At 44.0% G+C, this 27,573-nt stretch overlaps 1 protein-coding gene across 1 annotated transcript in view; it reads left to right on the plus strand.

The window, feature by feature from the left end:
• The window catches only part of PATJ (PATJ crumbs cell polarity complex component), a 254,691-nt gene that overhangs the window by 168,665 nt on the left and 58,453 nt on the right, over positions 1-27,573 (plus strand). Inside the window, 6 exon segments of the mRNA XM_038752385.1 lie at positions 3,444-3,640; positions 14,171-14,262; positions 15,672-15,744; positions 18,830-18,928; positions 26,412-26,526; positions 27,392-27,516. Coding sequence (XP_038608313.1) covers positions 3,444-3,640; positions 14,171-14,262; positions 15,672-15,744; positions 18,830-18,928; positions 26,412-26,526; positions 27,392-27,516 — 701 coding nt within the window.

Here is a 27,573-nt window from a genome sequence, read left to right on the forward strand (position 1 = left end):
CCCGCATTTTGATTTATTTCGTTGCTCGTTAGCACTTCTCCGGGTGGAGAAACCCGATGGAGATGGAGGGAAAAGAAGAAGTTTTATTCCAATTTGAACAGGACGCAGGACCGTGAGCACAGCCATCGCGGGTTCAGTCCGGAATGCTGCTTCCGATAATAATAATCATTGTATTTGTTAAGCACTTACTGTGTGCCAAGCACTGTTTTAAGCGCTGGGGTAGAATCACGGTATTTGTTAAGCGCTTACTGTGTGCCAAGCACTTTTCTAAGCACCGGGGTAGATATTTGTTGATCCCTATCATACTGAGGGTTCACGGTCGTAGTCCCCGTTCGACAGATGAGGGAACGGAGGCCCAGAGAATCAATCAATCGATCGTATTTATTGAGCGCTTACTGTGTGCAGAGCACTGTACTGAGCGCTTGGGAAGTCCAAGTTGGCAACATATAGAGACAGTCCCTACCCAACAGCGGGCTCACAGTCTAGAAGGGGAAGACAGAGAGCAAAACATATTAACAGAATAAAATAAATAGAATAAATATGTACAAGTAAAATAAATAAATACTTCCCAAGTGCTTTTGATGCCTGTTTACTTGTTTTGATGTCTGTCTCCCCCCCCGCTTCTAGACTGTAGGCCCGGTGTGGGCAGGGCTTTCTCTCTTTATTGCCGAATTGTACTTTCCAAGCGCTTAGTCCAGTGCTCTGCACACAGCAAGCGCTCGAGAAATACGACTGCCTGAATGAACGAATACGAGCTAATCAGTCCCTGTCCCCCAACAGTGGGCTCACAGTCTAAAAGAGAAGCGAAGCGACTCGCCGAAGGCCAAACAACAGACAAGTGGGAAAAACGGGATTAGAATCCCAGTCCTTCTTCTTCCCCTCGGCCGTGCTGCTTCTCCACCAGAAGCCCCAAAAGATTCATTCATTCAGTCAGTCGTATTTATTGAGCGCTCACTGTGTGCAGAGCACTGGACTAAGCGCTTGGGAAGTACACGTCGGCGACATACAGAGACGGTCCCTACCCAGCAACGAGCTCACAGTCTAGAAGCCGGAGACAGACAGTCAATCAATCGCATTTATTGAGCGCTCACTAAAACATGTAGACAGGTGTCCAAATCGTCAGAAGAAATAGAATTAAAGCAAATGCTGGAGGGCTAAGGGAGTGGTGAGTGAAGAGAGCAAATCCAAGTGAAAGGTTGATGCAGAAGGGAGTGGGAGAAGAGAAAATTAGGGCTTAGTCAGGGAAAACCGCTTGGAGGAGATGTGCCTTCATGGTGGGAAGAATGATCGTCCTGATGGACCCAAAGAGGGAAGGGGTTCCGGGACAAGAGCAGGATTTGGGAGAGAGTTTGGCAGTGAGATAGACTAGATCGAGGTACAGTGAGAGCAGTGCTTTGCACATAATAAGCGCTTAATAAATGCCATTATTGGGGAAGCAGCGTGGCTCAGTGGAAAGAGCCCGGGCTTCGGAGTCCGAGGTCATGGCTTCCAATCCTGGCTCTGCCACTTGTCAGCTGGGTGACTTTGGGTGAGTCACTTCACTTCTCTGGGCCTCAGTGACCTCATCTGGAAAATGGGGATTAAGACTGAGCCTCACGAGGGACAACCTGATTACCTTGCAGTGCTTTGCACATAGTAAGTGCTTAATAAATGCCATTACTGGGGAAGCAGCGTGGCTCAGTGGAAAGAGCCCGGGATTTGGAGTAAGAGGTCATGGGTTCAAATGCCGGCTGTACCAATTGCCAGCTGGGTGACTTTGGGCAAGTCACTTCACTTCTCTGTGCCTCAGTGACCTCATCTGGAAAATGGGGATTAAGACTGAGCCTCACGAGGGACAACCTGATTACCTTGTAACCTCCCCAGCGCTTAGAACAGTGCTTTGCACCTAGTAAGTGCTTAATAAATGCCATTACTGGGGAAGCAGCGTGGCTCAGTGGAAAGAGCCTGGGATTTGGAGTCAGAGTTCATGGGTTCAAATCCCGGCTCCGCCAATTGTCAGCTGTGTGACATTGGGCAAGTCACTTCACTTTTCTGGGCCTCAGTTCCCTCCTCTGTAAATTGGGGATTAAGACGGTGAGCCCCCCTTGGGACAACCTGATCACCTTGTAGCCTCCCCAGCGCTTAGAACAGTGCTTGGCACATTGTAAGCACTTAACAAATACCATTATTATTATTATTATTATTATTCTCTGGGCCTCAGCAACCTCATCTGTAAAATGAGGATTAAGACTGTGAGCCCCCCGTGGGACAACCTTGTAACCTCCCCAGCGCTTAGAACAGTGCTTGGCACATAGTAAGCACTTATCAAATACCATCATTATTATTATTATTATTCTCTGGGCCTCAGCGACCTCATCTGTAAAACGAGGATTAAGACTGTGAGCCCCCCTTGGGACAACCTGATCACCTTGTAGCCTCCCCAGCGCTTAGAACAGTGCTTGGCACATAGTAAGCACTTAACAAATACCATCATTATTATTATTATTATTCTCTGGGCCTCAGCGACCTCATCTGTAAAATGAGGATTAAGACTGTGAGCCCCCCGTGGGACAACCTTGTAACCTCCCCAGCGCTTAGAACAGTGCTTGGCACATAGTAAGCACTTATCAAATACCATCATTATTATTATTATTATTCTCTGGGCCTCAGCGACCTCATCTGTAAAATGAGGATTAAGACTGTGAGCCCCCCTTGGGACAACTTGATCACCTTGTAGCCTCCCCAGCGCTTAGAACAGTGCTTGGCACATAGTAAGCACTTAACAAATACCATCATTATTATTATTATTATTCTCTGGGCCTCAGCGACCTCATCTGTAAAATGAGGATTAAGACTGTGAGCCCCCCGTGGGACAACCTTGTAACCTCCCCAGCGCTTAGAACAGTGCTTGGCACATAGTAAGCACTTATCAAATACCATCATTATTATTATTATTATTCTCTGGGCCTCAGCGACCTCATCTGTAAAATGAGGATTAAGACTGTGAGCCCCCCTTGGGACAACTTGATCACCTTGTAGCCTCCCCAGTGCTTAGAACAGTGCTTGGCACATAGTAAGCACTTAGCAAATACCATCATTATTATTATTATTATTCTCTGGGCCTCAGCGACCTCATCTGTAAAATGAGGATTAGGACTGTGAGCCCCCCTTGGGACAACCTGATCACCTTGTATCCTCCCCAGCGCTTAGAACAGTGCTTGGCACATAGTAAGCACTTAACAAATACCATCATTATTATTATTATTATTCTCTGGGCCTCAGCAACCTCATCTGTAAAATGAGGATTAAGACTGTGAGCCCCCCCGTGGGACAACCTTGTAACCTCCCCAGCGCTTAGAACAGTGCTTGGCACATAGTAAGCGCTTAATACGTGCCATTATGCTTATTATGATGAGGATAAAGTGATTCCCGAATGACGCGGGGCCGTGTCCTTGGCTTTTCAGAGAAAATCAGGCAGAGATATGCCGATCTGCCGGGGGAGCTGCGCGTCATCGAGCTGGAGAAGGACAAGAACGGGCTCGGCCTCAGCCTGGCCGGCAACAAGGACCGGTCCCTCATGAGCATCTTTGTGGTGGCCATCAACCCCGACGGCCCCGCCGCCAGAGACGGGAGGATACTCGTTGGAGACCAACTCCTGGAGGTGAGTGGGGTGGGCCAAGAGGGAGTTTGGAAATAACAATAATAATAATAATCAATCAATCAATCAATCAATCGTATTTATTGAGCGCTTACTATGTGCAGAGCACCGTACTAAGCGCTTGGGAAGTACAAATTGGCAACACATAGAGACAGTCCCTACCCAACAGTGGGCTCACAGTCTAAAAGGGGGAGAGTATAATATATTATACTATATTATATATTATATTATATTATTATATTATATTATATATTATATTGTATTGTGTTATATATTATATAATTATTATAATGATAACCATTATTATTGTTAAGCGCTTACTATGGGCAGAGCACTGTACTAAGCGCTTGGGAAGTACAAATTGGCAACACATAGAGACAGTCCCTACCCAACAGTGGGCTCACAGTCTAAAAGGGGGAGAGTATAATATATTATACTATATTATATTATATTATATTATTATATTATATTATATATTATATTGTATTATGTTATATATTATATAATTATTATAATGATAACCATTATTATTATTATTAAGCGCTTACTATGTGCAAAGTGCTGTTCCAAGCGCTGGGGAGATTACAAGGCAATCAGGTTGTCCCACAGGCGGCTCCCAGTCATCATCATCATCATCAGTCGTATTTATTGAGCGCTTACTGTGTGCAGAGCACTGTACTAAGCACTTGGGAAGTCCAAGTTGGCAACATATAGAGACGGTCCCTACCCAACAACGGGCTCACAGTCTAGAAGGGGGAGACAGAGAACAAAACCAAACATACTAACAAAATAAAATAAATAGAATAGATAGGTACAAGTAAAATAGGATCTTCATCCCCATTTTGCAGAGAAGGGAACCGAGGCCCAGAGAAGTGAAGTGACTTGCCCAAAGTCACACAGCTGGCCATTTTTTTTTTATAATGGCATTTATTAAGCACTTACTATGTGCAAAGCACTGTTCTAAGCGCTGGGGAGGCTACAAGGTGATCGGGTTGTCCCACAGGGGGCTCACAGTCTTCATCCCCATTTTTTTACAGAGGAGGGAACTGAGACACAGAGAAATGAAGTGACCTGCCCAAAGTCACACAGCTGACTAGCGGCAGAGTCGGGATTTGAACCCACGACCTCTGACTCCAAAGCCCGGGCTTTTTCCACTGAGCCACGCTGCTTCTCATTGACAGTTGACGGAGCCGGAATTTGAACTCAGGACCTCGGACTCCAAAGCCCGGGCTGTTTCCACTGGGAGAGGCACACGGGCTAGTGGAGTGTCAGCCAGACAGTCAGTTGTATTTATTGAGCACAGAGCACTGGGCTAAGCGCTTGGGAGAGATCGAAATAGCAATGAGCAGACACCTTCCCTGCCTTCATCGAGCTTACAGTCTAGAGGGGGCACAGGCTCGGGAGTCAGTGGAAAGAGCCCGGGCTTTGGAGTCAGAGGTCACGGGTTCAAATCCCGGCTCCGCCCATTGTCAGCTGGGTGACTTTGGGCAAGCCACTTCACTTCTCTGGGCCTCAGTTCCCTCCCCTGGAAAATGGGGATGAAGACTGTGATCCCCATGTGGGACAACCTGATCACCTTGTAACCTCCCCAGCGCTTAGAACAGTACTTTGCACATAGTAAATACGATTGATTGATTGATTGATAGTAATTGTATTTATTAAGCACTTTCTGTGTGAAGAGCGCTGTACTAAATGCGGGGAAAGAATATACCGGTGGGGATTAGACCCATTTCCTTTCCCTCAAGGGGCTCACGGTATAAAATAGTACAGTGGTCGGCATATAGCAAGCAACTCTAGACTGTGAGCTTGTTGGGGGCAAGAATGTATCTGTTTGTTGTTATATTATACTCCCCCAAGCGCTTAGTACAGTGGTTTGCACACAGTAAGCACTCAATAAATAGAATTGAATGAACTTAAAAACACCGTCACTGTTACGCAGGGGCGTTTTGATAGACCTCAGTGGTGGAAGATGAATTAATCCAGTGTAGAGAAGCAGCGGGGCTCAGTGGAAAGAGCCCGGGCTCAGGAGGCTGAGGTCATGGGTTCAAAGCCCGGGCTCAGGAGGCTGAGGTCATGGGTTCAAATCCCGGCTCGGACCATTCATTCATTCATTCAGTCAATCATTGGAATGTGTAGAGAGGCAGCGTGGCTCAGTGGAAATCAATCAATCAATCGTATTTATTGAGCGCTTACTGTGTGCAGAGCTCTGTACTAAGAGCTTGGGAAGTACAAGTTGGCAACATATAGAGACGGTCCCTACCCAACAGTGGGCTCACGGTCTAAAAGAAAGAGAAAGTGGAAAGAGCCCGGGCTTCGGAGTCAGAGGTCATGGGTTCAAATCCCGGCTCCTCCAATTGGCAGCTGTGTGACTTTGGGCGAGTCACTTCACTTCTCTGGGCCTCAGTTACCTCATCTGTAAAATGGGGATGAAGACTGTGAGCCCCAACTGGGGCAACCCGGTCACCTTGTATCCTCCCCAGCGCTTAGAACAGTGCTTTGCACATAGTAAGTGCTTAACAAGTGCCATTATTATTATTATTATTATTATTATTATTATTATTATTATTAACAAGTACCATAATAATAATTATTATTATTCTGAGTCCTGGGCCCTGACTCTACCCACTAGGCCATGCTGTATAATAATAATAATAATAATAATAATAATAATAATGATGATGATGGCATTTGTTAAGCGCTTACTATGTGCAAAGCACTGTTCTAAGCGCTGGGGGGGATACAGTGAGATCAAGTTGTCCCACGTAGGGCTTACAGTCTTCATCCCCCATTTTTACAGATGAGGGAACTGAGGCTCAGAGAAGTGAAGTGACTTGCCCAAGGTCACACAGCAAACATGTGGCGGAGGCGGGATTCAAACCCACGACCTCTGCCTCCAAAGCCCGGGCTCTTCCCACTGAGCCACGCTGCTTCTCTATCTGAATTCCCCCTCGTCCCCCTCTCCATCCCCCCCTTCTTACCTCCTTCCCTTCCCCACAGCACCTGTATATATGGATATATGTTTATACGTATTTATTACTCTATTTATTTATTTATTTATTTATTTTACTTGTACATATCTATTCTATTTATTTTATTTTGTTAGTATGTTTGGTTTTGTTCTCCGTCTCCCCCTTTTAGACTGTGAGCCCACTGTTGGGTAGGGACTGTCTCTAGATGTTGCCAATTTGTACTTCCCAAGCGCTTAGTACAGTGCTCTGCACATAGTAAGCGCTCAATAAATACGATTGATGATGATGATGAATTAGAACTAGCGGTGGCGATTGTTCCCCTGCATTATGGCGCCCATCTCATAGCTTCTCTGCCTTTTCTAACTTCTTTAAGGAGGACCAGACCTTTAAAATATTGTTGGTGGAGGAAAGGGAAGGATAGAAGCGGAAGGAGAAGCAGCAGGGCGCAGTGGCTAGCCCCAAGGCCCGGGAATCAGAAGGTCATGGGTTCTAATCCCAGCTCCACCACCTGTCTGCTGCATGGCCTTGGGCAAGCCACGTCACTTCTCTGTGCCTCAGTTCCCCCACCTGTAAAATGGGGATGAAGACCGTGAGCCCTGTGCGGGACAGAGACTGTGTCCAATTCGACTTGCCTCTATCCACCCAAGCGCTGAGTAAATATCTGGCACGCGATAAGTGCCTAATAATTGCCATAATTATTATTATTATCTGGGCAGTATCGTCTTCACTCAAGCCCTGGCCACTTAACAAAGGTTTGGAAAGGGAAAAATATTTATTTTATTTTGTTAGTATGTTTGGTTTTGTTCTCTGTCTCCCCCTTTTAGACTGTGAGCCCACTGTTGGGTAGGGACTGTCTCTATATGCTGCCAATTTGTCCTTCCCAAGCGCTTAATACAGTGCTCTGCACATAGTAAGCGCTCAATAAATACGATTGATGATGATGATGAGAAAAACAAACAGAGAACTAAACCCATCACGCTTCTGAGTGCCCGGCCTTCTCCGGTCTTGGAGAAATCTTTTACTTGGACGGAGTTTTCATTTCTGTATAATTAAAGCTTCCGGCCCCGGCTCAAATTAATTCAATTTGCTGGCTATCCGACGAGTCTGCTGAGTAGGTTTAATTGAGCCGCAGTTCTGGATGCATTTAAATTTGTCAGGCGCAGCGGTAGAAAACTGATGGCCATTAAATCTAACCGTTCAGGCATGTCACTTGAAGCAGCGCGGCTCCGGGGAAAGAGCCCGGGCTTGGGGTCAGAGGTCATGGGTTCGAATCCCTGCTCCGCCAATTGTCAGCTGTGTCACTTTGGGCAAGTCACTTCACTTCTCTGGGCCTCAGTTTCCTCATCTGTAAAGTGGGGATTAAGACCGTGAGCCCCCCGTGGGACAAACTGATTGCCTTGTAACCTCCCCAGTGCTTAGAACATCATTATTATTGTGCCATCATTATTATTATTATTATCATCAGTTAGTGAATGACTGGATTTCTAGGAACCCAAATATTTGTGGCCCCTCTCAGGATGGCATCTGGAAAGTTTCCAGTACTCTACCAGGTTTGACTACAGGAAGGAAAGTCAAGCAGAGGATTATTATTATTATTATTATTATTATTATCATTATTATTATTATTATTATTATCAGTTAATGAATGACTGGATTTCTAGGAACCCAGATATTTGTGGCCCCTCTCAGGACGGCATCTGGAAAGTTTCCAGTACTCTACCAGGTTTAACTACAGGAAGGAAAGTCAAGCAGAGGCTTATTATTATTATTATTATTATTATTATTATCAGTTAGGGAGTAACTGGATTTCTAGGAACCCAAATATTTGTGGCCCCTCTCAGGATGGCACCTGGAAAGTTTCCAGTACTCTACCAGGTTTGACTACAGGAAGGAAAGTCAAGCAGAGGCTTATTATTATTATTATTATTATTGTTGTTATTATTATTATTATTATCATCATCATCATCATCATCATTATTATCATTATTATCATTATTATTATTATCAGCTAGTGAATGACTGGATTTGTAGGAACCCAAATATTTGTGGCCCCTCTCAGGATGGCATCTGGAAAGTTTCCAGTACTCTACCAGGTTTGACTACAGGAAGGAAAGTCAAGCAGAGGCTTATTATTATTATTATTATTATTATTATTAGTATCATTATCATTATTATCATTATTATCATTATTATTATTATCAGCTAGTGAATGACTGGATCTGTAGGAACCCAAATATTTGTGGCCCCTCTCAGGATGGCATCTGGAAAGTTTCCAGCACTCTACCAGGTTTGACTACAGGAAGGAAAGTCAAGCAGAGGCTTATTATTATTATTATTATTATTATTATTATTATTAGTTAGGGAATAACTGGATTTCTAGGAACCCAAATATTTGTGGCCCCTCTCAGGATGGCATCTGGAAAGTTTCCAGTACTCTTACCAGGTTTGACTACAGGAAGGAAAGTCAAGCAGAGGCCCATTATTATTATTATTATTATTATTATTATTATTATTATTATTATTATTATCATCAGTTAGTGAGTGACTGGATTTCTAGGAACCCAAATATTTGTGGCCCCTCTCAGGATGGCATCTGGAAAGTTTCCAGCACTCTACCAGGTTTGACTACAGGAAGGAAAGTCAAGCAGAGGCCCATCATCATTATTATTATTATTATTATTATTATTATTGTTGTTATTGTTATTATTATTATTATTATTTTATCAGTTGGTGAATGACTGGATTTCTAGGAACCCAAATATTTGTGGCCCCTCTCAGGTTGGCATCTGGAAAGTTTCCAGTACTGTACCAGGTTTGACTACAGGAAGGAAAATCAAGCAGAGGCAGACCCATGCCATTCCTAGTTTGGGCAGTGGCTAGCCAGTGGAAGCCAATCTGCTACTACTACTACTACTAATAATAATAATAATAATGGCATTTATTAAGCGCTTTCTATGTGCCAAGCACTGTTCTAAGCGCTGGGGGGTTACAAGGTGATCAGGTTGTCCCATGTGGGGCTCACAGTCTTCATCCCCATTTTCCAGAGGAGGGAACTGAGGCCCAGTGAAGTGAAGTTTTCTAGACTGTGAGCCCACTGTTGGGTAGGGACCGTCTCTATATGTTGCCAACTTGGACTTCCCAAGCACTTAGTACAGTGCTCTGCACACAGTAAGTGTTCAATAAATACGATTGAATGAAGTGACTTGCCCAAAGTCACACAGCTGACAATTGGAGGAGCCGGGATTTGAACTTTTCATTCATTCATTCATTCATTCATTCATTCATTCATTCTTTAATTCATTCATTCTGGAAAATCAATCAGTCAATCAATCGTATTTATTGAGCGCTTACTGTGTGCAGAGCACTGTACTAAGCGTTTGGGAAGTACAAGTTGGCAACATATAGAGACAGTCCCTACCCAACAGTGGGCTCACAGTCTAAAAGATGATGGGGATGAAGACTGTGAGCCCCATGTAGGGCAACTTGATTACCTTGTATCTGCCCTAGTGCTTGGAACAGTGCTTAGCACATAGTAAACACTCAACAAATATTATTATCATTATTATCATTATTATTATTATTATTATTATTATTATGGGGATTAAAACTGAGCCCCCCGTGGGACAACCTGATCACTTTGTAACCTCCCCCACGCTTAGAACAGTGCTTTGCACATAGTATGCACTTAATAAATACCATTATTATTATTATTATTATTATTATTATTATTACTCCAGGCCCAGGCTCTATCCACTTGGCCATGCTTCTTCCCCCTACAGACTGTAAGCCCACTGTGGGCAGGGAATATTTCCGCTTATTGTTATATTTTAGTCTCCCAAGCGCTCAATCCAGTGCTCTGCATACAGTAATCGCTCAGTAAATACTTTTGAATGAATAAATGAAAAAAGCGGAGGGCCCGCTGCATCATTAGCTGCAGCTTAGCCCGCGGGGGTGGCCATCACAGGTCCAGCAGCACCCCGGGGGCCGGGCCTAACCGGACATTTAAAGGACCCCGGCTCGTACGGCCTGGTCCGGTATCGTCGGGCTGAACTCTAACCCTCCGGCTCACCTGCTGAATTGGCGCCCATTTCCTCTTGGCAAATTCATTCATTCATTCATTCAACCGTATTTATTAAGCACTTACTATGTGCAAAGCACTGTTCTAAGCGCTGGGGAGGTTACAAGGTGATCAGGTTGTCCCACGGGGGGCCCTCAGTCTTCATCCCCATTTTCCAGATGAGGGAACTGAGGCCCAGAGAAGTGAAGGGACTTGCCCAAAGTCACACAGCTGACAATTGGCGGAGCCGGGATTCGCACCCAGGACCTCTGACTCCAAAGCCCGGGCTCTTTCCAGTGAGCCACGCCGCTTCTCTAATCTAATCTAAATCTCCCCCAAAGAGAGCGAGGCCCAGGCCGTTGTAGCCAGGGAGACGTGCAGCCCATTTGGCAGATGGCTAAACCGAGGACTAGAGAAACCAACCGCCTCTTATCATCATCAGTCGTATTTATTGAGCGCTTACTGTGTGCAGAGCACTGTACTAAGCGCTTGGGAAGGACAATTTGGCAACATATAGAGACAGTCCCTACTGAACAGTGGGCTCACAGTCTAAAAGACTCCTCCCGAGTCTCCGTGAACGCTCTGCCCCTCACAGATCCAGGTCGTCGGTGGGGGGCCATCTTCCCGGGGTCGGTTTTAGGGAAGGCCAGAGACACGGACCGGCGCTCTGCACATAGTAAGCGCTTAATAAATGTCATCATTATTATTATTATTATTATAAACGACGAGAATTACCGTCTGGGGAAAGCGTGTGAACATAGTCGAGTCCTACCTGTAGATTTTATAATAGTATTAATACCCTTTTTTTTAAAAACAGATAAATAACCAGATATTATACGGTACTGTCTGGGGAAAGCGTATGAACATAGTCGAGTCCTACCTGTAGATTTTATAATCGTATTAATACTCTTTTTTTAAAAACAGAAAAATAACCAGGTATTATACGGTACTGCCTGGGGAAAGCGTGTGAACATAGTCGAGTCCTACCTGTAGATTTTATAATCGTATTAATACTCTTTTTTAAAAAACAGATAAGTAACCAGATATTATACGGTACTGTCTGGGGAAAGCATGTGAACATAGTCGAGTCCTACCTGTAGATTTTATAATCGTATTAATACTCTTTTTTTAAAAAACAAACAAATAACCAGATATTATACGGTACTGTCTGGGGAAAGCGTGTGGACATAGTCGAGTCCTACCTGTAAATTTTATAATCGTATTAATACTCTTTTTTTAAAAACAGATAAATAACCAGATGTTATACGGTACTGTCTGGGGAAAGCGTGTGGACATAGTCGAGTCCTACCTGTAAATTTTATAATCGTATTAATACTCTTTTTTTAAAAACAGATAAATAACCAGATGTTATACGGTACTGTCTGGGGAAAGCGTGTGGACATAGTCGAGTCCTACCTGTAAATTTTATAATCGTATTAATACTCTTTTTTTAAAAACAGATAAATAACCAGATGTTATACGGTACTGCCTGGGGAAAGCGTGTGAACATAGTCGAGTCCTACCTGTAGATTTTATAATCGTATTAATACTCTTTTTTTTAAAACAGATAACCAGATATTATACAGTACTGTCTGGGGAAAGCGTGTGAACATAGTCGAGCCCTACCTGTAGATTTTATAATTGTATTAATACTCTTTTTTTTAAAACAGATAAATAACCAAATATTATACGGTACTGTCTGGGGAAAGCGTGTAAACATAGTCGAGTCCTACCTGTAGATTTTATAATTGTATTAATACTCTTTTTTTTAAACAGATAAATTACCAGATATTATATGGTACTGTCTGGGGAAAGCGTGTGAACATAGTCGAGCCCTACCTGTAGATTTTGTAATCGTATTAATACTCTTTTGTTTAAAACAGATAAATAACCAGATATTATACGGTACTTTCTGGGGAAAGCGTGTGAACATAGTCGAGTCCTACCTGTAGATTTTATAATTGTATTAATACTCTTTTTTTAAAAAACAGATAAATAACCAGATATTATACGGTGCTGTCTGGGGAAAGCGTGTCGACATAGTCGAGTCCTACCTGTAGATTTTATAATCGTATTAATACTCTTTTTTTTAAAACAGATAAGTAACGAGATATTATACGGTACTGTCTGGGGAAAGTGTGTGGACATAGTCGAGTCCTACCTGTAGATTTTATAATTGTATTAATACTCTTTTTTAAAAAACAGATAAATAACCAGATATTATACGGTACTGCCTGGGGAAAGCGTGTGAACATAGTCGAGTCCTACCCGTAGATTTTATGATCGTATTAATACTCTTTTTAAGTACAAGTTGGCAACATGTGGGGACGGTCTCTACCCAACGGTGGGCTCACAGTCTAGAAGGGGGAGACAGAGAACAAAACCAAAACATACTAACAATTATAATATATACAACAATTTATAACCGATTTATAATTATATGAGTGCATGATTCTGGGTAATTTTGGTGGAAATAATGTCTGGGATCGTGCGGCAGAAATCATTCCCGCATTTATAACGTGGTTCCTCTGAGAGCATTGGTTCCCTATTACAGCTTTTCAATCTTAAGGCACCGTTTTCAGAAACCAGTTGCTTTGCAAATCTGAGGACTGCCTATAGTGGAGTTGGCTAAATTGCAGTACTAAAAGTAGACGGATTATTGGCATTTATTAAGCCTCCTCTTGGGGCAAGGCAGTCTTCTAAGTGCTTGGAAAGTAGTGAGCAAAGAAGCGATATGTTTCCTGCAGACAAGGAGGGAACCGTACCGAACAAATACCATTATTATTATTATTATTATTATTATTATTATTATTATTATTATTATTATTATTATTATCATTGATAAGGTGCGAAGGAATGGGGTTGGATGCCCAGGTGGAGGAGAGCTGGCAGGAAATCTCCTCTTGAGAGACTGCTGAGAAGGATGCGAGAGTTGAAGAAGGGGCAAGAGCGAGGAGTGACTAGAGAGGGGCAAGGGATATTTTTAGGGACACCTTATAGCGTCAATTTTCTTAATAAAACAGGTGGCCGGGTCATTGGGGGGGCTAGGGTGGGGGAAGCTGGTGGACAGCTGTATATATGTATACATGTATATATGTTTGTACATATTTATTACTCTATTTTATTTGTACATATCTATTCTCGTTATTTTATTTTGTTAGTATGTTTGGTTTTGTTCTCTGTTGGGTAGGGACTGTCTCTATGTGTTGCCAATTTGTACTTCCCAAGGGCTTAGTACAGTGCTCTGCACACAGTAAGTGCTCAATAAATATGATTGATGATGATGATGATGATAAATAACCAGATATTATACAGTACTGTCTGGGGAAAGCGTGTGGACATAGTCGAGTCCTACCTGTAGATTTTATAATCGTATTAATACTCTTTTTTTTAAAACAGATAAATAACCAGATATTATACGGTACTGTCTGGGGAAAGTGTGTGAACGTAGTAGAGTCCTACCTGTAGATTTTATAATTGTATTAATACTGATTTTTTTTTCAACAGATAAATAACCAGATATTATACGGTCGCAGCCACCAAAATGCATCTGCCATAATTAAGACCGCCCCTTCCAAAGTCAAGCTGGTCTTCGTTCGGTAAGGAAAGTGTTATTTGATTTGTTGTCCGTCTCCCCCTTCTAGACTGTGAGCCCGCTGTTGGGTAGGGACCGTTGCCAACTTGTATTTCCCAAGCGCTTAGTACAGTGCGGTGCACACAGTAAGCGCTCAATAAATACGATTGAATGAATGAATGAATAGTCTACCTTTTGAATACCCGTCAGGTCCAAAGCCATGCGCTTTACTTGTCCAGGGAAATCTTTACAAAGTGCAAGGTGTCTCTTCCGCGATACGTCGTCATTGATGGCGTTTAGCACAGCGTGGCTCGGTGGAAAGAGCGTGGGCTTTGGAGTCAGAGGTCATGGGTTCAGATCCCGGCGCTTGTACATATTTATTCCATTTATTTTATCCTGTTAATATGTTTTGTTTTGTTCTTTGTCTCCCCCCTTCTAGACTGTGAGCCCACTGTTGGGTAGGGACTATCTCTATATGTTGCCAACTTGTACTTCCCAAGCACGTAGTACAGTGCTCTGCACACAGTAAGCGCTCAATAAATACGATTGAATGAATGAATCTCTGGGCCTCAGATAACTCATCTGTAAAATGGGGATGAACACAGTGAGCCCCATGTGGAACAGTCCACAGTCCTTGTACTTGATCCCCCTTTTTCCTCTCCTCCTCTCCATCCCTCCCCGCCCTACCTCCTTCCCCTCCCCTCAACACTTGTATATATTTGTAAAGATTTATTACTCTATTTTGCTTGTACATATTTACTATATTTATTTTATTAATGATGTGCATATAGCTATAATTCTATTCTGACGGCTTTGACACCTGTCTTCATGTTTTGTTTTGCTGTCTGTCTCCCCGTCGTTGGGAAGGGACCGTCTCTATCTGTTGCCGACTTGTACTTCCCAGGTGCTTAGTCCAGTGCTCTGCGCACAGTAAGTGCTCAATAAATACGATTGAATCAATCAATCCATCAATCAATTGTATTTATTGAGCGCTTACTGTGTGCAGAGCACTGTACTAAGTTGGCAGCATTGTTGAGTTCTTGAACAAGCCGTGAATTAACGAATGAAAAAGGCCTTCTCTGACAAAGCCTTCCTCTCCTCTTCTCCCACTTCTTTCTGCATCTCCCTGACTTACTCCCTTTATTCATCCTCCCTCCCAACCCCAGGGCAAATATGTGCATATCTGTCATTTATATATTCATTTGTGTATTTGTGTATATTAATATCTGTCTCCCCCTCTAGACGGTGAGCTTGTTGTGGGCAGGGAATGCATCTGTTTGTTCTTATACGTTACTCTCCCGAGCACTTATTACAGTGCCTTGCACACAGAAAGCATTCAATAAATGCGATTGACTGAATGAATGAAGAGATCACATCCTCTGTTTAGCATTTCACGGAGTCAGTCCTGATTTTGCCAACTTTCCTGTTCTCTAGACACGAAGGGGCAGTCAACCAGATGGCGGTGACTCCTTTCCCGCTGCCTTCCAGTTCCCAGTCTTCCATAGAGGTAAGACGCAGCCCGTCGAGGTCTCGGTGTCAAAACGATGAATTTACAATCATTACGATAAATTATCGAGAAGCAGCAGGGTGCGGTGGATACAGCACATCCCTGGGAGTCAGAAGGTCATGGGTTCAAGTCCCGGCTCTGCCACTTGTCTGCCGTGTGACCTCGGACAAGTCACTTCCCTCCTCTGGGCCTCAGTGACCTCATCTGTAAAGTGGGGATGGAGACTGTGAGCCCCAGGTGGGACGGGGACTGCGTCCAACTCGATTTGCTTCTGTCCGCCCCGTCACTTAGTACAGTGCCTGACATGTAGTACTCTATTTTTTACTCTATTTATTTATTTATTTATTTTATTTGTACATGTCTATTCTATTTATTTTATTTTGTTAGTATGTTTGGTTTTGTTCTCTGTCTCCCCCTTTTAGACTGTGAGCCCACTGTTGGGTAGGGACTGTCTCTATATGTTGCCAATTTGTACTTCCCAAGCGCTTAGTACAGTGCTCTGCACATAGTAAGCGCTCCATAAATATGATTGATGATGATGATGATGTAGTAAGTGCTTAACAAATGCCACTTACAGAAGTTAAAGAATGCTGGCGGAGAGCTTCGATCAAGTAATGATATGGATTGAGCGCTTACCGTTGAGTAACAGAGAAGCAGCATGGCTCAGTGGAAGGAGCCCAGGATTTGGAGTCAGAGGTCATGGGTTCAAATCCCAGCTCCGCCACTTGTCAGCTGTGTGACCTTGGGCAAGTCACTTCACTTCTCTGGGCCCCAGTGACCTCATCTGTAAAATGGGGATGAAGACTGTGAGCCCCCTATGGGGCAACCTCATCACCTTGTAACCTCCCCAGCGCTTAGAACAGTGCTTTGCACGTAGTAAGCGCTTAATAAATGCCATTAAAGAAAAAAAAAACAGAGTTGGTAGACACATTCCCTCCTTCTAGCCACCCACCATGGGCTGCTTGTCCTTGGGGTGAGCTGAAGGGAATCCCCAGATGAAAGCTTTTATGGCCGAAGATGGGCTGTTCTGGAGAGGTCACAGCAATCTTGTCCCAATTGTGTTCTCTAGCAGTCAATCAGTGGTATTTAATCAATCAATCATATTTATTAAGCGCTTACTGTGTGCAGAGCTCTGTACTAAGTGCCTGGGAAGTACAGGTTGGCAACATATAGAGATGGTCCCTGCCCAACAGTGGGCTCACAGTCTATATGTGTGAGTGTATATATGTTTGTACAGATTTATTACTCTATTTTACTTGTACATATGTACATGTACCTGTATATATGTATATATGTTTGTACATATTTATTACTCTATTTATTTCTTTATTTTACTTGTACATATCTATTCTATTTTGTTAGTATGTTTGGTTCTATTTATTTCTTTATTTTACTTGTACATATCTATTCTATTTATTTTATTTTGTTAGTATGTTTGGTTTTGTTCTCTGTCTCCCCCTTCTAGACTGTGAGCCCGCTGTTGGGTAGGGACTGTCTCTATGTGTTGCCGACTTGTACTTCCCAAGTGCTTAGTACAGTGCTCTGCACACAGTAAGCACTAAATAAATACAATGGATTGATTGATTGAGAGGGTGCGTCCGTGGATTCTAGTGATTAGAACGTAGATCAAAAACAGCGGCGGAGTCTCAGGTTTTTACTACGGAGAAGCAGTGGTAAACCACTTCTGTATCTCCACCAAGAAACTCTATGGATAGAAAGATTTTACGGCGGAAGATGGGCCGTTCTGGAGAGGATGCGTCCGTGGATTCTAGTGATTAGAACGTGGATCAAAAACAGCAGCCGAGCCTCAAGTTTTTACTACGGAGAAGCAGTGGTAAACCACTTTTTTATCTCCACCAAGAAACTCTATGGATAGAAAGATTTTATGACTGAAGATGTGCCGTTCTGGAGAGGATGCATCCGTGGATTCTAGTGATTTGAACGTGGATCAAAAACAGCGGCAGAGCCTCAAGTTTTTACTACAGAGAAGCAGTGGTAAACCACTTCTGTACCTCCACCAAGAAACTCTATGGATGGAAAGATTTTACGGCCGAGGATGGGTCATTCTGCAGAGGATGTGTCCGTGGATTCTAGTGATTAGAGCGTGGATCAAAAACAGCCGCAGAGCCTCAAGTTTTTGCTACGGAGAAGCAGTGGTGAGCCACTTCTGTATCTCCACCAAGAAACTCTATGGTTAGAAAAATTTTATGGCCAAAGATGGGCCGTTCTGCAGAGGATGCGTCTGGATTCTAGTGATTAGAACGTGGATCAAAAACAGCGGCAGAGCCTCAAGTTTTTACTATGGAGAAACAGTGGTAAACCACTTTTGTATCTCCACCAAAAAACTCTATGGATAGAAAGATTTTACGGCAGAAGGTGGGCCGTTCTGGAGAGGATGCGTCCGTGGATTCTAGTGATTAGAACATGGATCAAAAACAGCGGCAGAACCTCAAGTTTTTACTACGGAGAAGCAGTGGTAAACCACTTTTTTATCTCCACCAACAAACTCTATGGATGGAAAGATTTACGGCCGAAGATGGGCCATTCTGCAGAGGATGCATCCGTGGATTCTAGTGATTCGAACGTGGATCAAAAACAGCAGCAGAGCCTCAAGTTTTTACTACGGAGAAGCAGTGGTAAACCACTTCTGTATCTCCACCAAGAAACTCTATGGATAGAAAGATTTTATGGCCGAAGATGGGCCATTCATTCATTCATTCATTCATTCAATCATATTTATTGAGCGCTTACTGTTTGCAGAGCACTGTACTAAGCACTTGGGAAGTCCAAGTTGGCAACATATAGAGACGGTCCCTACCCAACAGTGGGCTCAAAGTCTAGAAGATAACGATGGCATTTATTAACAAAATAAAATAGAGTAAATATGTACAAATAAAATAAATATATAGAGTAATGAACACGTACAAACAGGTGCCGTTCTGGAGAGGATGCGTCCGCGGATTCCCTGTGGGTTGGAAACGACTCGCCGGCGTTCGAAGAAGAAGGATATCAGTGGGGAGGGAGTTTTGCAAGCTGGACTGGGGGAATTGTAGAGTTTTGCCACTTACTGTAAACTCTGTCCTAGGATCAGAGTGGCCCCGATCCACTGAGCAGCAGCGGCGAAGATGATCCCAGCCCCGACTTTCCCGTTCAACCCTTCTCCGAAAGCGAACGGCCCGATCCTGTAAGTGATTTACACGTTAACTCCGGTGACTTCGTCCGCCGTGTTGGTTTCACTGCGCTCCTGCATCCCTCGCTTTGTTCCCCTGCCGATGAGCCCCTTTTTTTATAGTATTTGTTAAGCGCTTACTATGCGCCAAGCGCTGTGTGTAGCATTGGGGTAGGTACAAACTAATCAATCAATCGTATTTATTGAGCGCTTACTGTGTGTAGAGCACTGTACTAAGCTCTTGGGAAGTACACGTTGGCAACATCTAGAGAAGGTCCCTACCCAACAGCGGGCTCACAGTCTAGAAGGGGGAGACAGAGAACAAAACAGAACATATTAACAAAATAAAATAAATAGAATAAATATGTACAAATAAAATAAATAAATATGGCAATAAATACATCCCCCAAAGGCAGGTTGGACTCGGTCCGTGTTCCCCATCGGGCTCACGGTCTTACTCTCCATTTTACAGAGGAGGGAACTGAGGCCCGGAGAAGTGAAGCGACTCGCCCAAGGTCACCCAGCAGAAGAGAGGCAGAGGCGGGATTAGAAAACGGGTCGTTCTGACCCCCCGGGCCCACGGCGTTGTGACCGTGGGCAAGTCACTTCTGGGTGCCTCAGTTACCTCCTCTGTAAAATGGGGATTAAGACTGTGAGCCCCGTGGAGACAGGGACTTTGTCCAGCCTGACTGGGTTGTATCTAACCCAGTGTTTAGTACGGCGCCGGACTCTTAGTAAGCGCTTTACAAATGCCGCAATTATTATTATCCGTATTATTATTACTCATTGGGCCAAGCGCCTTCTCCACTGCTTTTCAGTGCCATTCTCGTTGTCAAAAAGGAGGTGTTTGATGTGGGTTCCGGACCCTGCCAGGCAACTGAGGAGGGACTCCCCCTTGTCTGAGTGAGAGCTTGGAGTGATTTTCGGGGACCCCCTCAACTCAGAAAGCCCTTGAGTGAATCCCAGTCGACCCAGGGGGAACTTGCGTTCCGATTCCTGCCGAGAGATCTTGTCAGGAAGCGTTTTCATCCACCCCGGCGCTTAATACAGTGCCTGACCCATAGTAAGTGCTTAACAAACACCACAATTAAATGTAACGGAGTTGGCCGTTGTATTCCTCGTCCATAACGTCTAGACTGTGAACCCACTGTGGGCAGGGATTGTCTCTGTTGCTGAATAATAATAATAATGATGGCATTTATTAAGCGCTTACTATGTGCAAAGCACTTTCCAAGCACTTAGTACAGTGCTCTACACACAGTAAGCGCTCAATAAATACTATTGAATGAATGAATGAATAATGAGCTCACAGTCTACACAGGGATTCGGTAATGAAGATGCCCTTTCTGATAGTTTGCAAGCTAATCCTTCAGTTCAAGGTAGCTGTATGGCTCAGGCAATCAGGTGGGCATTTACTGAGCTCCTGCCGTGTGTGGCACTCAGTACATAGCACTAAGCAATCAGGGGTATTTGTAGAGCGCTTACCGTGTGCAGAGCACTGTACTGAATGCTTGAAAGAGCACAGCATAAGAGTTGCAAGACGTAATCCTTGCCAAGTACCTACCGATTCTTTCTGAGCACTTTGTACATTGCTGTGCACACCGCAATCAACAATTTGATCGATTACTTGAAAGACTCTCCCCCTCGTCCCCCTCTCCATCCCCCCATCTTACCTCCTTCCCTTCCCCACAGCACCTGTATATATGTATATATGTTTTATACATATTTATTACTCTATTTATTTATTTATTTATTTTACTTGTACATATCTATTCTATTTATTTTATTTTGTTAGTATGTTTGGTTTTGTTCTCTGTCTCCCCCTTTTAGACCGTGAGCCCACTGCTGGGTAGGGACTGTCTCTATATGTTGCCAACTTGTACTTCCCAAGCGCTTAGTACAGTGCTCTGCACACAGTCAGCGCTCAATAAATACGATTGATGATGATGATGATGATGATTTTCCTGCTTGAAATACCAAAGAAGTTGGCATTTCTGTCTTACCATTCAAGAGACACTTAAGCGTATGGGTACCGCCAGGCAAAATGAATTATTTCTGGCTTTTCCCAAGATGGGTAATGAGCAGGCAGTATTTTTCCTCTTGCTTGTTTCGTTTTAACCTCCGTGTGATTGAATTATGGTGTGAAATGACTTCAGCGCTCCATGGAAATTGGTATTGTGTAAATTCCACTCTGAGGATGCTAACCTTTTAAATAAATGGCCCATTTCTTCAGGCCGAGAGGAAGAGCTCAAACTCGCTCTCTCAAATGGCTTTCTTCTTGACAGACCACTTGATCGCTCCCCTCTTCTGCGTTTTTTTTCCCCCATAATCTTTGTTGATGACAGTCCACTTTCCTTTTCCAGGGTGGATCAGAATTTCTCTGTCTCCAGGGAAAAATGACGTTCCCCTTCTCTTCTCCTAATCTAAAAATCTTAAAGTCGGGGCGTTTTGTTGCTAGCCAGGTTGAAATCTACTTCATTCCCTACGGAGAGAAGGAGCAAAGGAGAAGCATCTTGTCCTAGTGGGAAGAACACTTCCCTGTAGTCAGAGGATTCATCCATTCAGTCGTATTTATTGAGCACTTACTGTGTGCAGAACACTGTATTAAGCGCTTGGGAAGTACAAGTCGGCAACATATAGAGACGGTCCCTACCCAACAACGGGCTCACACTCTGGATTCCAGTCCCAGCTCGACCGCTTCTCTGCCGGGTGACCTTGGGCAAGTCACCTAACTTCTCCATGCTTCAGTTACCTCATCTGTAAAATGGGGATTAAGACGGTGAGCCCCGTGTGAAGCTTCAGTTTCCCCATCTGTAAAATGGGGATTAAATCCTACTCCTCCTTCTCAGACAGTGAAGCCCATGTAGAGACAGGGATTGCGTCCAACCTGATTAACTTTCATTCATTCATTTAATCGTATTTATTGAGCGCTTACTGTGCGCAGAGCACTTTACTAAGCGCTTGGGAAGCGCAAGTTGGCGACATGTAGAGACGGTCCCTGCCCATTCATTCATTCATTCAATCGTATTTATTGAGCGCTTACTGTGTGCAGAGCACCGTACTAAGCGCTTGGGAAGCACAAGTTGGCAACATATAGAGACGGTCCCTGCCCATTCATTCCTTTATTCAATCGTATTTATTGAGCGCTTACTGTGCGCAGAGCACTGTACTAAGCGCTTGGGAAATACAAGTTGGCAACATGTAGAGATGGTCCCTACCCAACAGTGGGCTCACAAGGAAGAAGACTGTCTAGAAGGTGATGGGCCACCATTGGCGGTTCTTGAGGAGTGGGGAAACGTGGACCGAACATTTTTATAGAAAAATGACCGGGCAGCAGAGTGAAGTAATAATAATAATAATAATAATAATAATAATGGCATTTATTAAGCGCTTACTATGTGCAAAGCACCGTTCTAAGCGCTGGGGAGGTTACAAGGGGATCAGGTTGTCCCACGGGGGGCTCACAGTCTTAATCCCCATTTTACAGATGAGGGAACTGAGGCACAGAGAAGTGGAGTGACTTGCCCAAAGTCACACCAGCTGACAGCTGGCGGAACCGGGATTTGAACCCGTGACCTCTGACTCCAAAGCCTGGGCTCTTTCCATTGAGCCACGCTGCTTCTCTTGTACAGATTGGAGTGGGGAGAGACAGGAGTCCCGGAGGTCAGCAAGGAGGCTGATGCCGTAATCAAGGCAGGACAGGATAATGCTTGGAATAACGTAGTAGCTGTTTGGATGGAGAGGAAAGGGCGGATTTTAGCGATGTTTGTGTTTCTTCAATCAGTCGACGGTATTTATTGAGCCCTCACTGTGTGCAGAGCACTGTACTAAGCACTTGGGAGTGGACGACAATAGTTCCTCTCCCTCCTGCCCCTGTGCGCTAAAACAGTCTAAAGCAATTTAAAATCCAGAGAGGGGAAGTGAATCCCTGAGGATCAGTGAATCAATCAATCAATCAATCGTATTTATTGAGCGCTTACTCTGTGCAGAGCACTGTACTAAGCGCTTGGGAAGTACAAGTTGGCAACACATAGAGACAGGCCCTACCCAACAGTGGGCTCACAGCCTAAAAGTGAAGTGGTCGCCTCCACTGCTGCTTCTGCTCATTGCTAATCATTACTCTGGTATTTGTTAGGCGCTTACTATGTGCCAGACACTGTATTAAACACCTGAGCGGATGCAAGCGAAGCTGGTTGGACACGGTTCCTGTCCCACGTGGGGCTCCCAGTTTTAATCCCCATTTTATAGATGAGGTCACTGAGGCCTAGAGAAGTGAAGTGATTTGCCCAAGGCCACACGGCAGACAAATGGCGGAGCCGGGATTGGAACCCGGATCCTTCCGACTCCCAAGCCCGTGCTCTGTCCATTAGGCCACACTGCTTAGTAATAATAATAATAATGGCATTTATTAAGCGCTTACTACGTGCAAAGCACTGTTCTAAGCGCTGGGGAAGTTACAAGGTGATCAGGCTGCCCCACGGGGGGGCTCAAGGTCTTCATCCCCATTTTACAGATGAGGTAACTGAGGCCCAGAGAAGTGAAGTGACTCGTCCAAAGTCACCCAGCTGACAATTGGTGGAGCCGGGATTTGAACCCCTGACCTCTGACTCCAAAGCCCGGGCTCTTTTCCACCGAGCCACGCTGCTTCTCAGTGCCAAGCGCTTAGTACAGTGCTCTGCACACAGTAAGCGCTCAATAAATACATTGCATGAATGAATGCCGGCTGCACTGATCTAAATAAGTGCAGATCGGTTGTTCTGGCCCTAAAATGGAAATCAGCCGGCTTCAAAGGAGCGTCTTGTGAAGACTTTGCTAATTGCGTCTTTTTTATTGCTGATTCCATTTTAGCTGGAAGCCATAGCCCAAGATGTCACGGCTCTTTAAAGTAATGAAAGAAGTCTAAAGTGCCCCTCTCAAATGAATCCATCTCAGAGAAGGCCAGGCGTTCACACTCTAGTTCAGAGATGGGTGCAAAAAAAATGTGTATATATACATATACCAAAAATAATATATATTTTTATATATAATAAAATATATATACATTTTATATATGCTATATATAAATTTATATATCTTATATATTATATATGCTATATATATTTATATAGTATATATGCTATATATATTTATATATCTAATATATTATATATATCTTATATATATTTATATATGTGCTTTATTAATGGATAACAGTGATGAAAGGGAAAGTTATTATATATATCTTATGTATATATTTATATATATGCTTTATTAATGATAACAGCGATGAAAGGGAAAGTTTAAAGATTAAATATGCCTTGTTCCACAGAATGATGATGATGGCATTTATTAAGCGCTTACTATGTGCAAGGCACTGTTCTAAGCGCTGGGGAGGTTACAAGGTGATCAGGTTGTCCCACGGGGGGCTCACAGAATAATAATAATAACAATGGCATAATAATGGAAGAAGACAGTCTAGAAGGTGATGGGCCACCATTGGCGGTTCTTGAGGGGAATACGTATGTTTGTACGTATTTATTACTCTATTTATTTTATTTGTACATATTTATTCTAGTTATTTTATTTTGTTACTATGTTTTGTTTTGTTCTCTGTCTCCCCCTTCTAGACTGTGAGCCCACTGTTGGGTAGGGACCGTCTCTAGATGTTACCAACTTGGACTTCCCAAGCGCTCCATAAATACGGTTGACTGAATGAATGAATGACCGTGAGCCCACCATGGGACAATCTGATCACCTTGTAACCTCCCCAGCACTTAGAACAGGGCTTTGCACATAGTAAGCGCTTAATAAATGCCATCATCATTATTATTTTTATTCTATACAAGTGCTGTGGGGAGGGGAAGGAGGCAGAGCAGGGGGGTTGGAGAGGAGGAGAGGAAAAAGGGGGCTCAGTGTGGGAAGGCCTCCCGGAGGAGGTGAGCTCTCGGTAGGGCTTTGAAGGGAGGAAGAGAGCTAGTTTGGCGGATGGGCAGAGGGAAGGAGGGCATTCCGGGCCAGAGGGAAGACGTGGGCCGGGGGTCGACGGCGGGACGGGCGAGAACGAGGCCTGGTGAGAAGGTGAGCGGCAGCACCATCAAAGCAGTCCATTCTTCCCCCAGGCCCGTTCTCTTCTCCAGCCGGGGCTGTGGGACCTCAGCGTTTCCGTCAGTCGCCTCCGTCCATCCCGGATAAACGTGTCCCATCTCCTTCCCTTCCCCACAGCACCTGTATATATGTATATATGTTTGTACATATTTATTACTCTATTTTATTTTGTTAGTATATTTGGTTTTGTTCTCTGTCTCCCCCTTTTAGACTGTGAGCCCAATGTTGGGTAGGGACCGTCTCTATATGTTGCCAATTTGTCCTTCCCAAGAGCTTAGTACAGTGCTCTGCACATAGTAAGCGCTCAATAAATACGATTGATGATGATTTATTTATTTATTTATTTATCTTGTACATATCTATTCTATTTATTTTATTTTGGTAGTATGTTTGGTTCTGTTCTCTGTCTCCCCCTTTTAGACTGTGAGCCCAATGTTGGGTAGGGACCGTCTCTATATGTTGCCAATTTGTACTTCCCAAGAGCTTAGTACAGTGCTCTGCACATAGTAAGCGCTCAATAAATACGATTGATGATGATTTATTTATTTATTTATTTTACTTGTACATATCTATTCTATTTATTTTATTTTGTTAGTATGTTTGGTTCTGTTCTCTGTCTCCCCCTTTTAGACTGTGAGCCCAATGTTGGGTAGGGACCGTCTCTATATGTTGCCAATTTGTACTTCCCAAGAGCTTAGTACAGTGCTCTGCACATAGTAAGCGCTCAATAAATGCGATTGATGATGATTTATTTATTTATTTATTTTGCTTGTACATATCTATTCTATTTATTTTATTTTGGTAGTATGTTTGGTTCTGTTCTCTGTCTCCCCCTTTTAGACTGTGAGCCCAATGTTGGGTAGGGACTGTCTCTATATGTTGCCAATTTGTCCTTCCCAAGAGCTTAGTACAGTGCTCTGCACATAGTAAGCGCTCAGTAAATACGATTGATGATGATTTATTTATTTATTTATTTTGCTTGTACATGTCTATTCTATTTATTTTATTTTGTTAGTATGTTTGGTTCTGTTCTCTGTCTCCCCCTTTTAGACTGTGAGCCCACTGTTGGGTAGGGACCGTCTCTATATGTTGCCAATTTGTCCTTCCCAAGAGCTTAGTACAGTGCTCTGCACATAGTAAGCGCTCAATAAATACGATTGATGATGATTTATTTATTTATTTATTTTACTTGTACATATCTATTCTATTTATTTTATTTTGTTAGTATGTTTGGTTCTGTTCTCTGTCTCCCCCTTTTAGACTGTGAGCCCAATGTTGGGTAGGGACCGTCTCTATATGTTGCCAACTTGGACTTCCCAAGCGGTTAATACGGTGCTCTGCACACAGTAAGCGCTCGATAAATACGATTGATTGATTGATTGATTGATTGATTGATTGATCTTCACCTCCTCAGGTCATCGGCCAGCTGAAGCAGGCGAAATATTCCTCCCAAATAGTGGCCGGCTCCCAAGAGATCTCTCTGGCACCATCTCCTTCGTACCGTTCTGCAGAGGCAGAGTTCAGCTACGGTAGGACCTCGGTTATTCTTTCATTCGCGCGATCGGATTTATCGTGCACTTGCTGTACTAAGCGCTCGAGAGGGTACGGTAATCCCGGCTCCGCCGGTTGTCAGCTGTGTGACTCTGGGCGAGTCACCTCACTTCTCTGGGCCTCCGTTCCCTCATCTGTAAAATGGGGATTAAGGCTGCGAACCCCACGTGGGACAACCTCATCACCTTGTATCCTCCCCAGCGCTTGGCACCTACTAAGCGCTTAACAAATGCCATCATTATTACTACAGTACATTACAGTACAGTGTATTACTACAGAGAAGCAGCGTGGAAAGAGCCTGGGCTTTGGAGTCCGGGGTCATGGGTTCGAATCCCGGCTCTGCCAGTTGTCAGCTGTGTGACTTTGGGCAAGTCACTTCACTTCTGGGCCTCCATTCCCTCATCTGTAAAATGGGGATTAAGACTGTGAGCCCCCCGTGGGCCAACCTGATCACCTCGTATCCCCCCTAGCGCTTAGAACATTGCTTGGCACACAGAGAAGCAGCGTGGCTCAATGGAAAGAGCCCGGGCTTTGGAGTCAGAGGTCACGAGTTCAAACCCCGGCTCCACCAGTTGTTGGCTGTGTGACTTTGGGCAAGTCACTTCACTTCTCTGGGCCTCAGTTACCTCATCTGTAAAATGGGGATTAAGAATGAGAGCCCCCCGTGGGACAACCTGATCACCTTGTAACCTCCCCAGCACTTAGAACAGTGCTTTGCATGTAGTAAGCGCTTAATAAATGCCATCATCATCATCATCATCATCAGTAAGCGCTTAATAAATACCATCAACATTATTATTATTATAGTAAGCGCTTAACGAATGCCATCATCATTATTCCCAGCTGCGCCTTTATCAGTGGATCCCGCGACGTGTCCCATCGTGCCCGGCCAGGAGATGATCATCGAGATCTCCAAGGGGCGATCCGGCCTCGGGCTCAGCATCGTAGGAGGGAAAGACACTCCCCTGGTGAGTCTTCCCGGGAAGCCGCGGAGGGATTCTCCCAGCCTCCCGCTGCTGTGGGGA

The sequence above is a fragment of the Tachyglossus aculeatus genome, chromosome 10 (genome assembly GCF_015852505.1).
Source record: "Tachyglossus aculeatus isolate mTacAcu1 chromosome 10, mTacAcu1.pri, whole genome shotgun sequence".
NCBI classification, from domain to species: domain Eukaryota; kingdom Metazoa; phylum Chordata; class Mammalia; order Monotremata; family Tachyglossidae; genus Tachyglossus; species Tachyglossus aculeatus.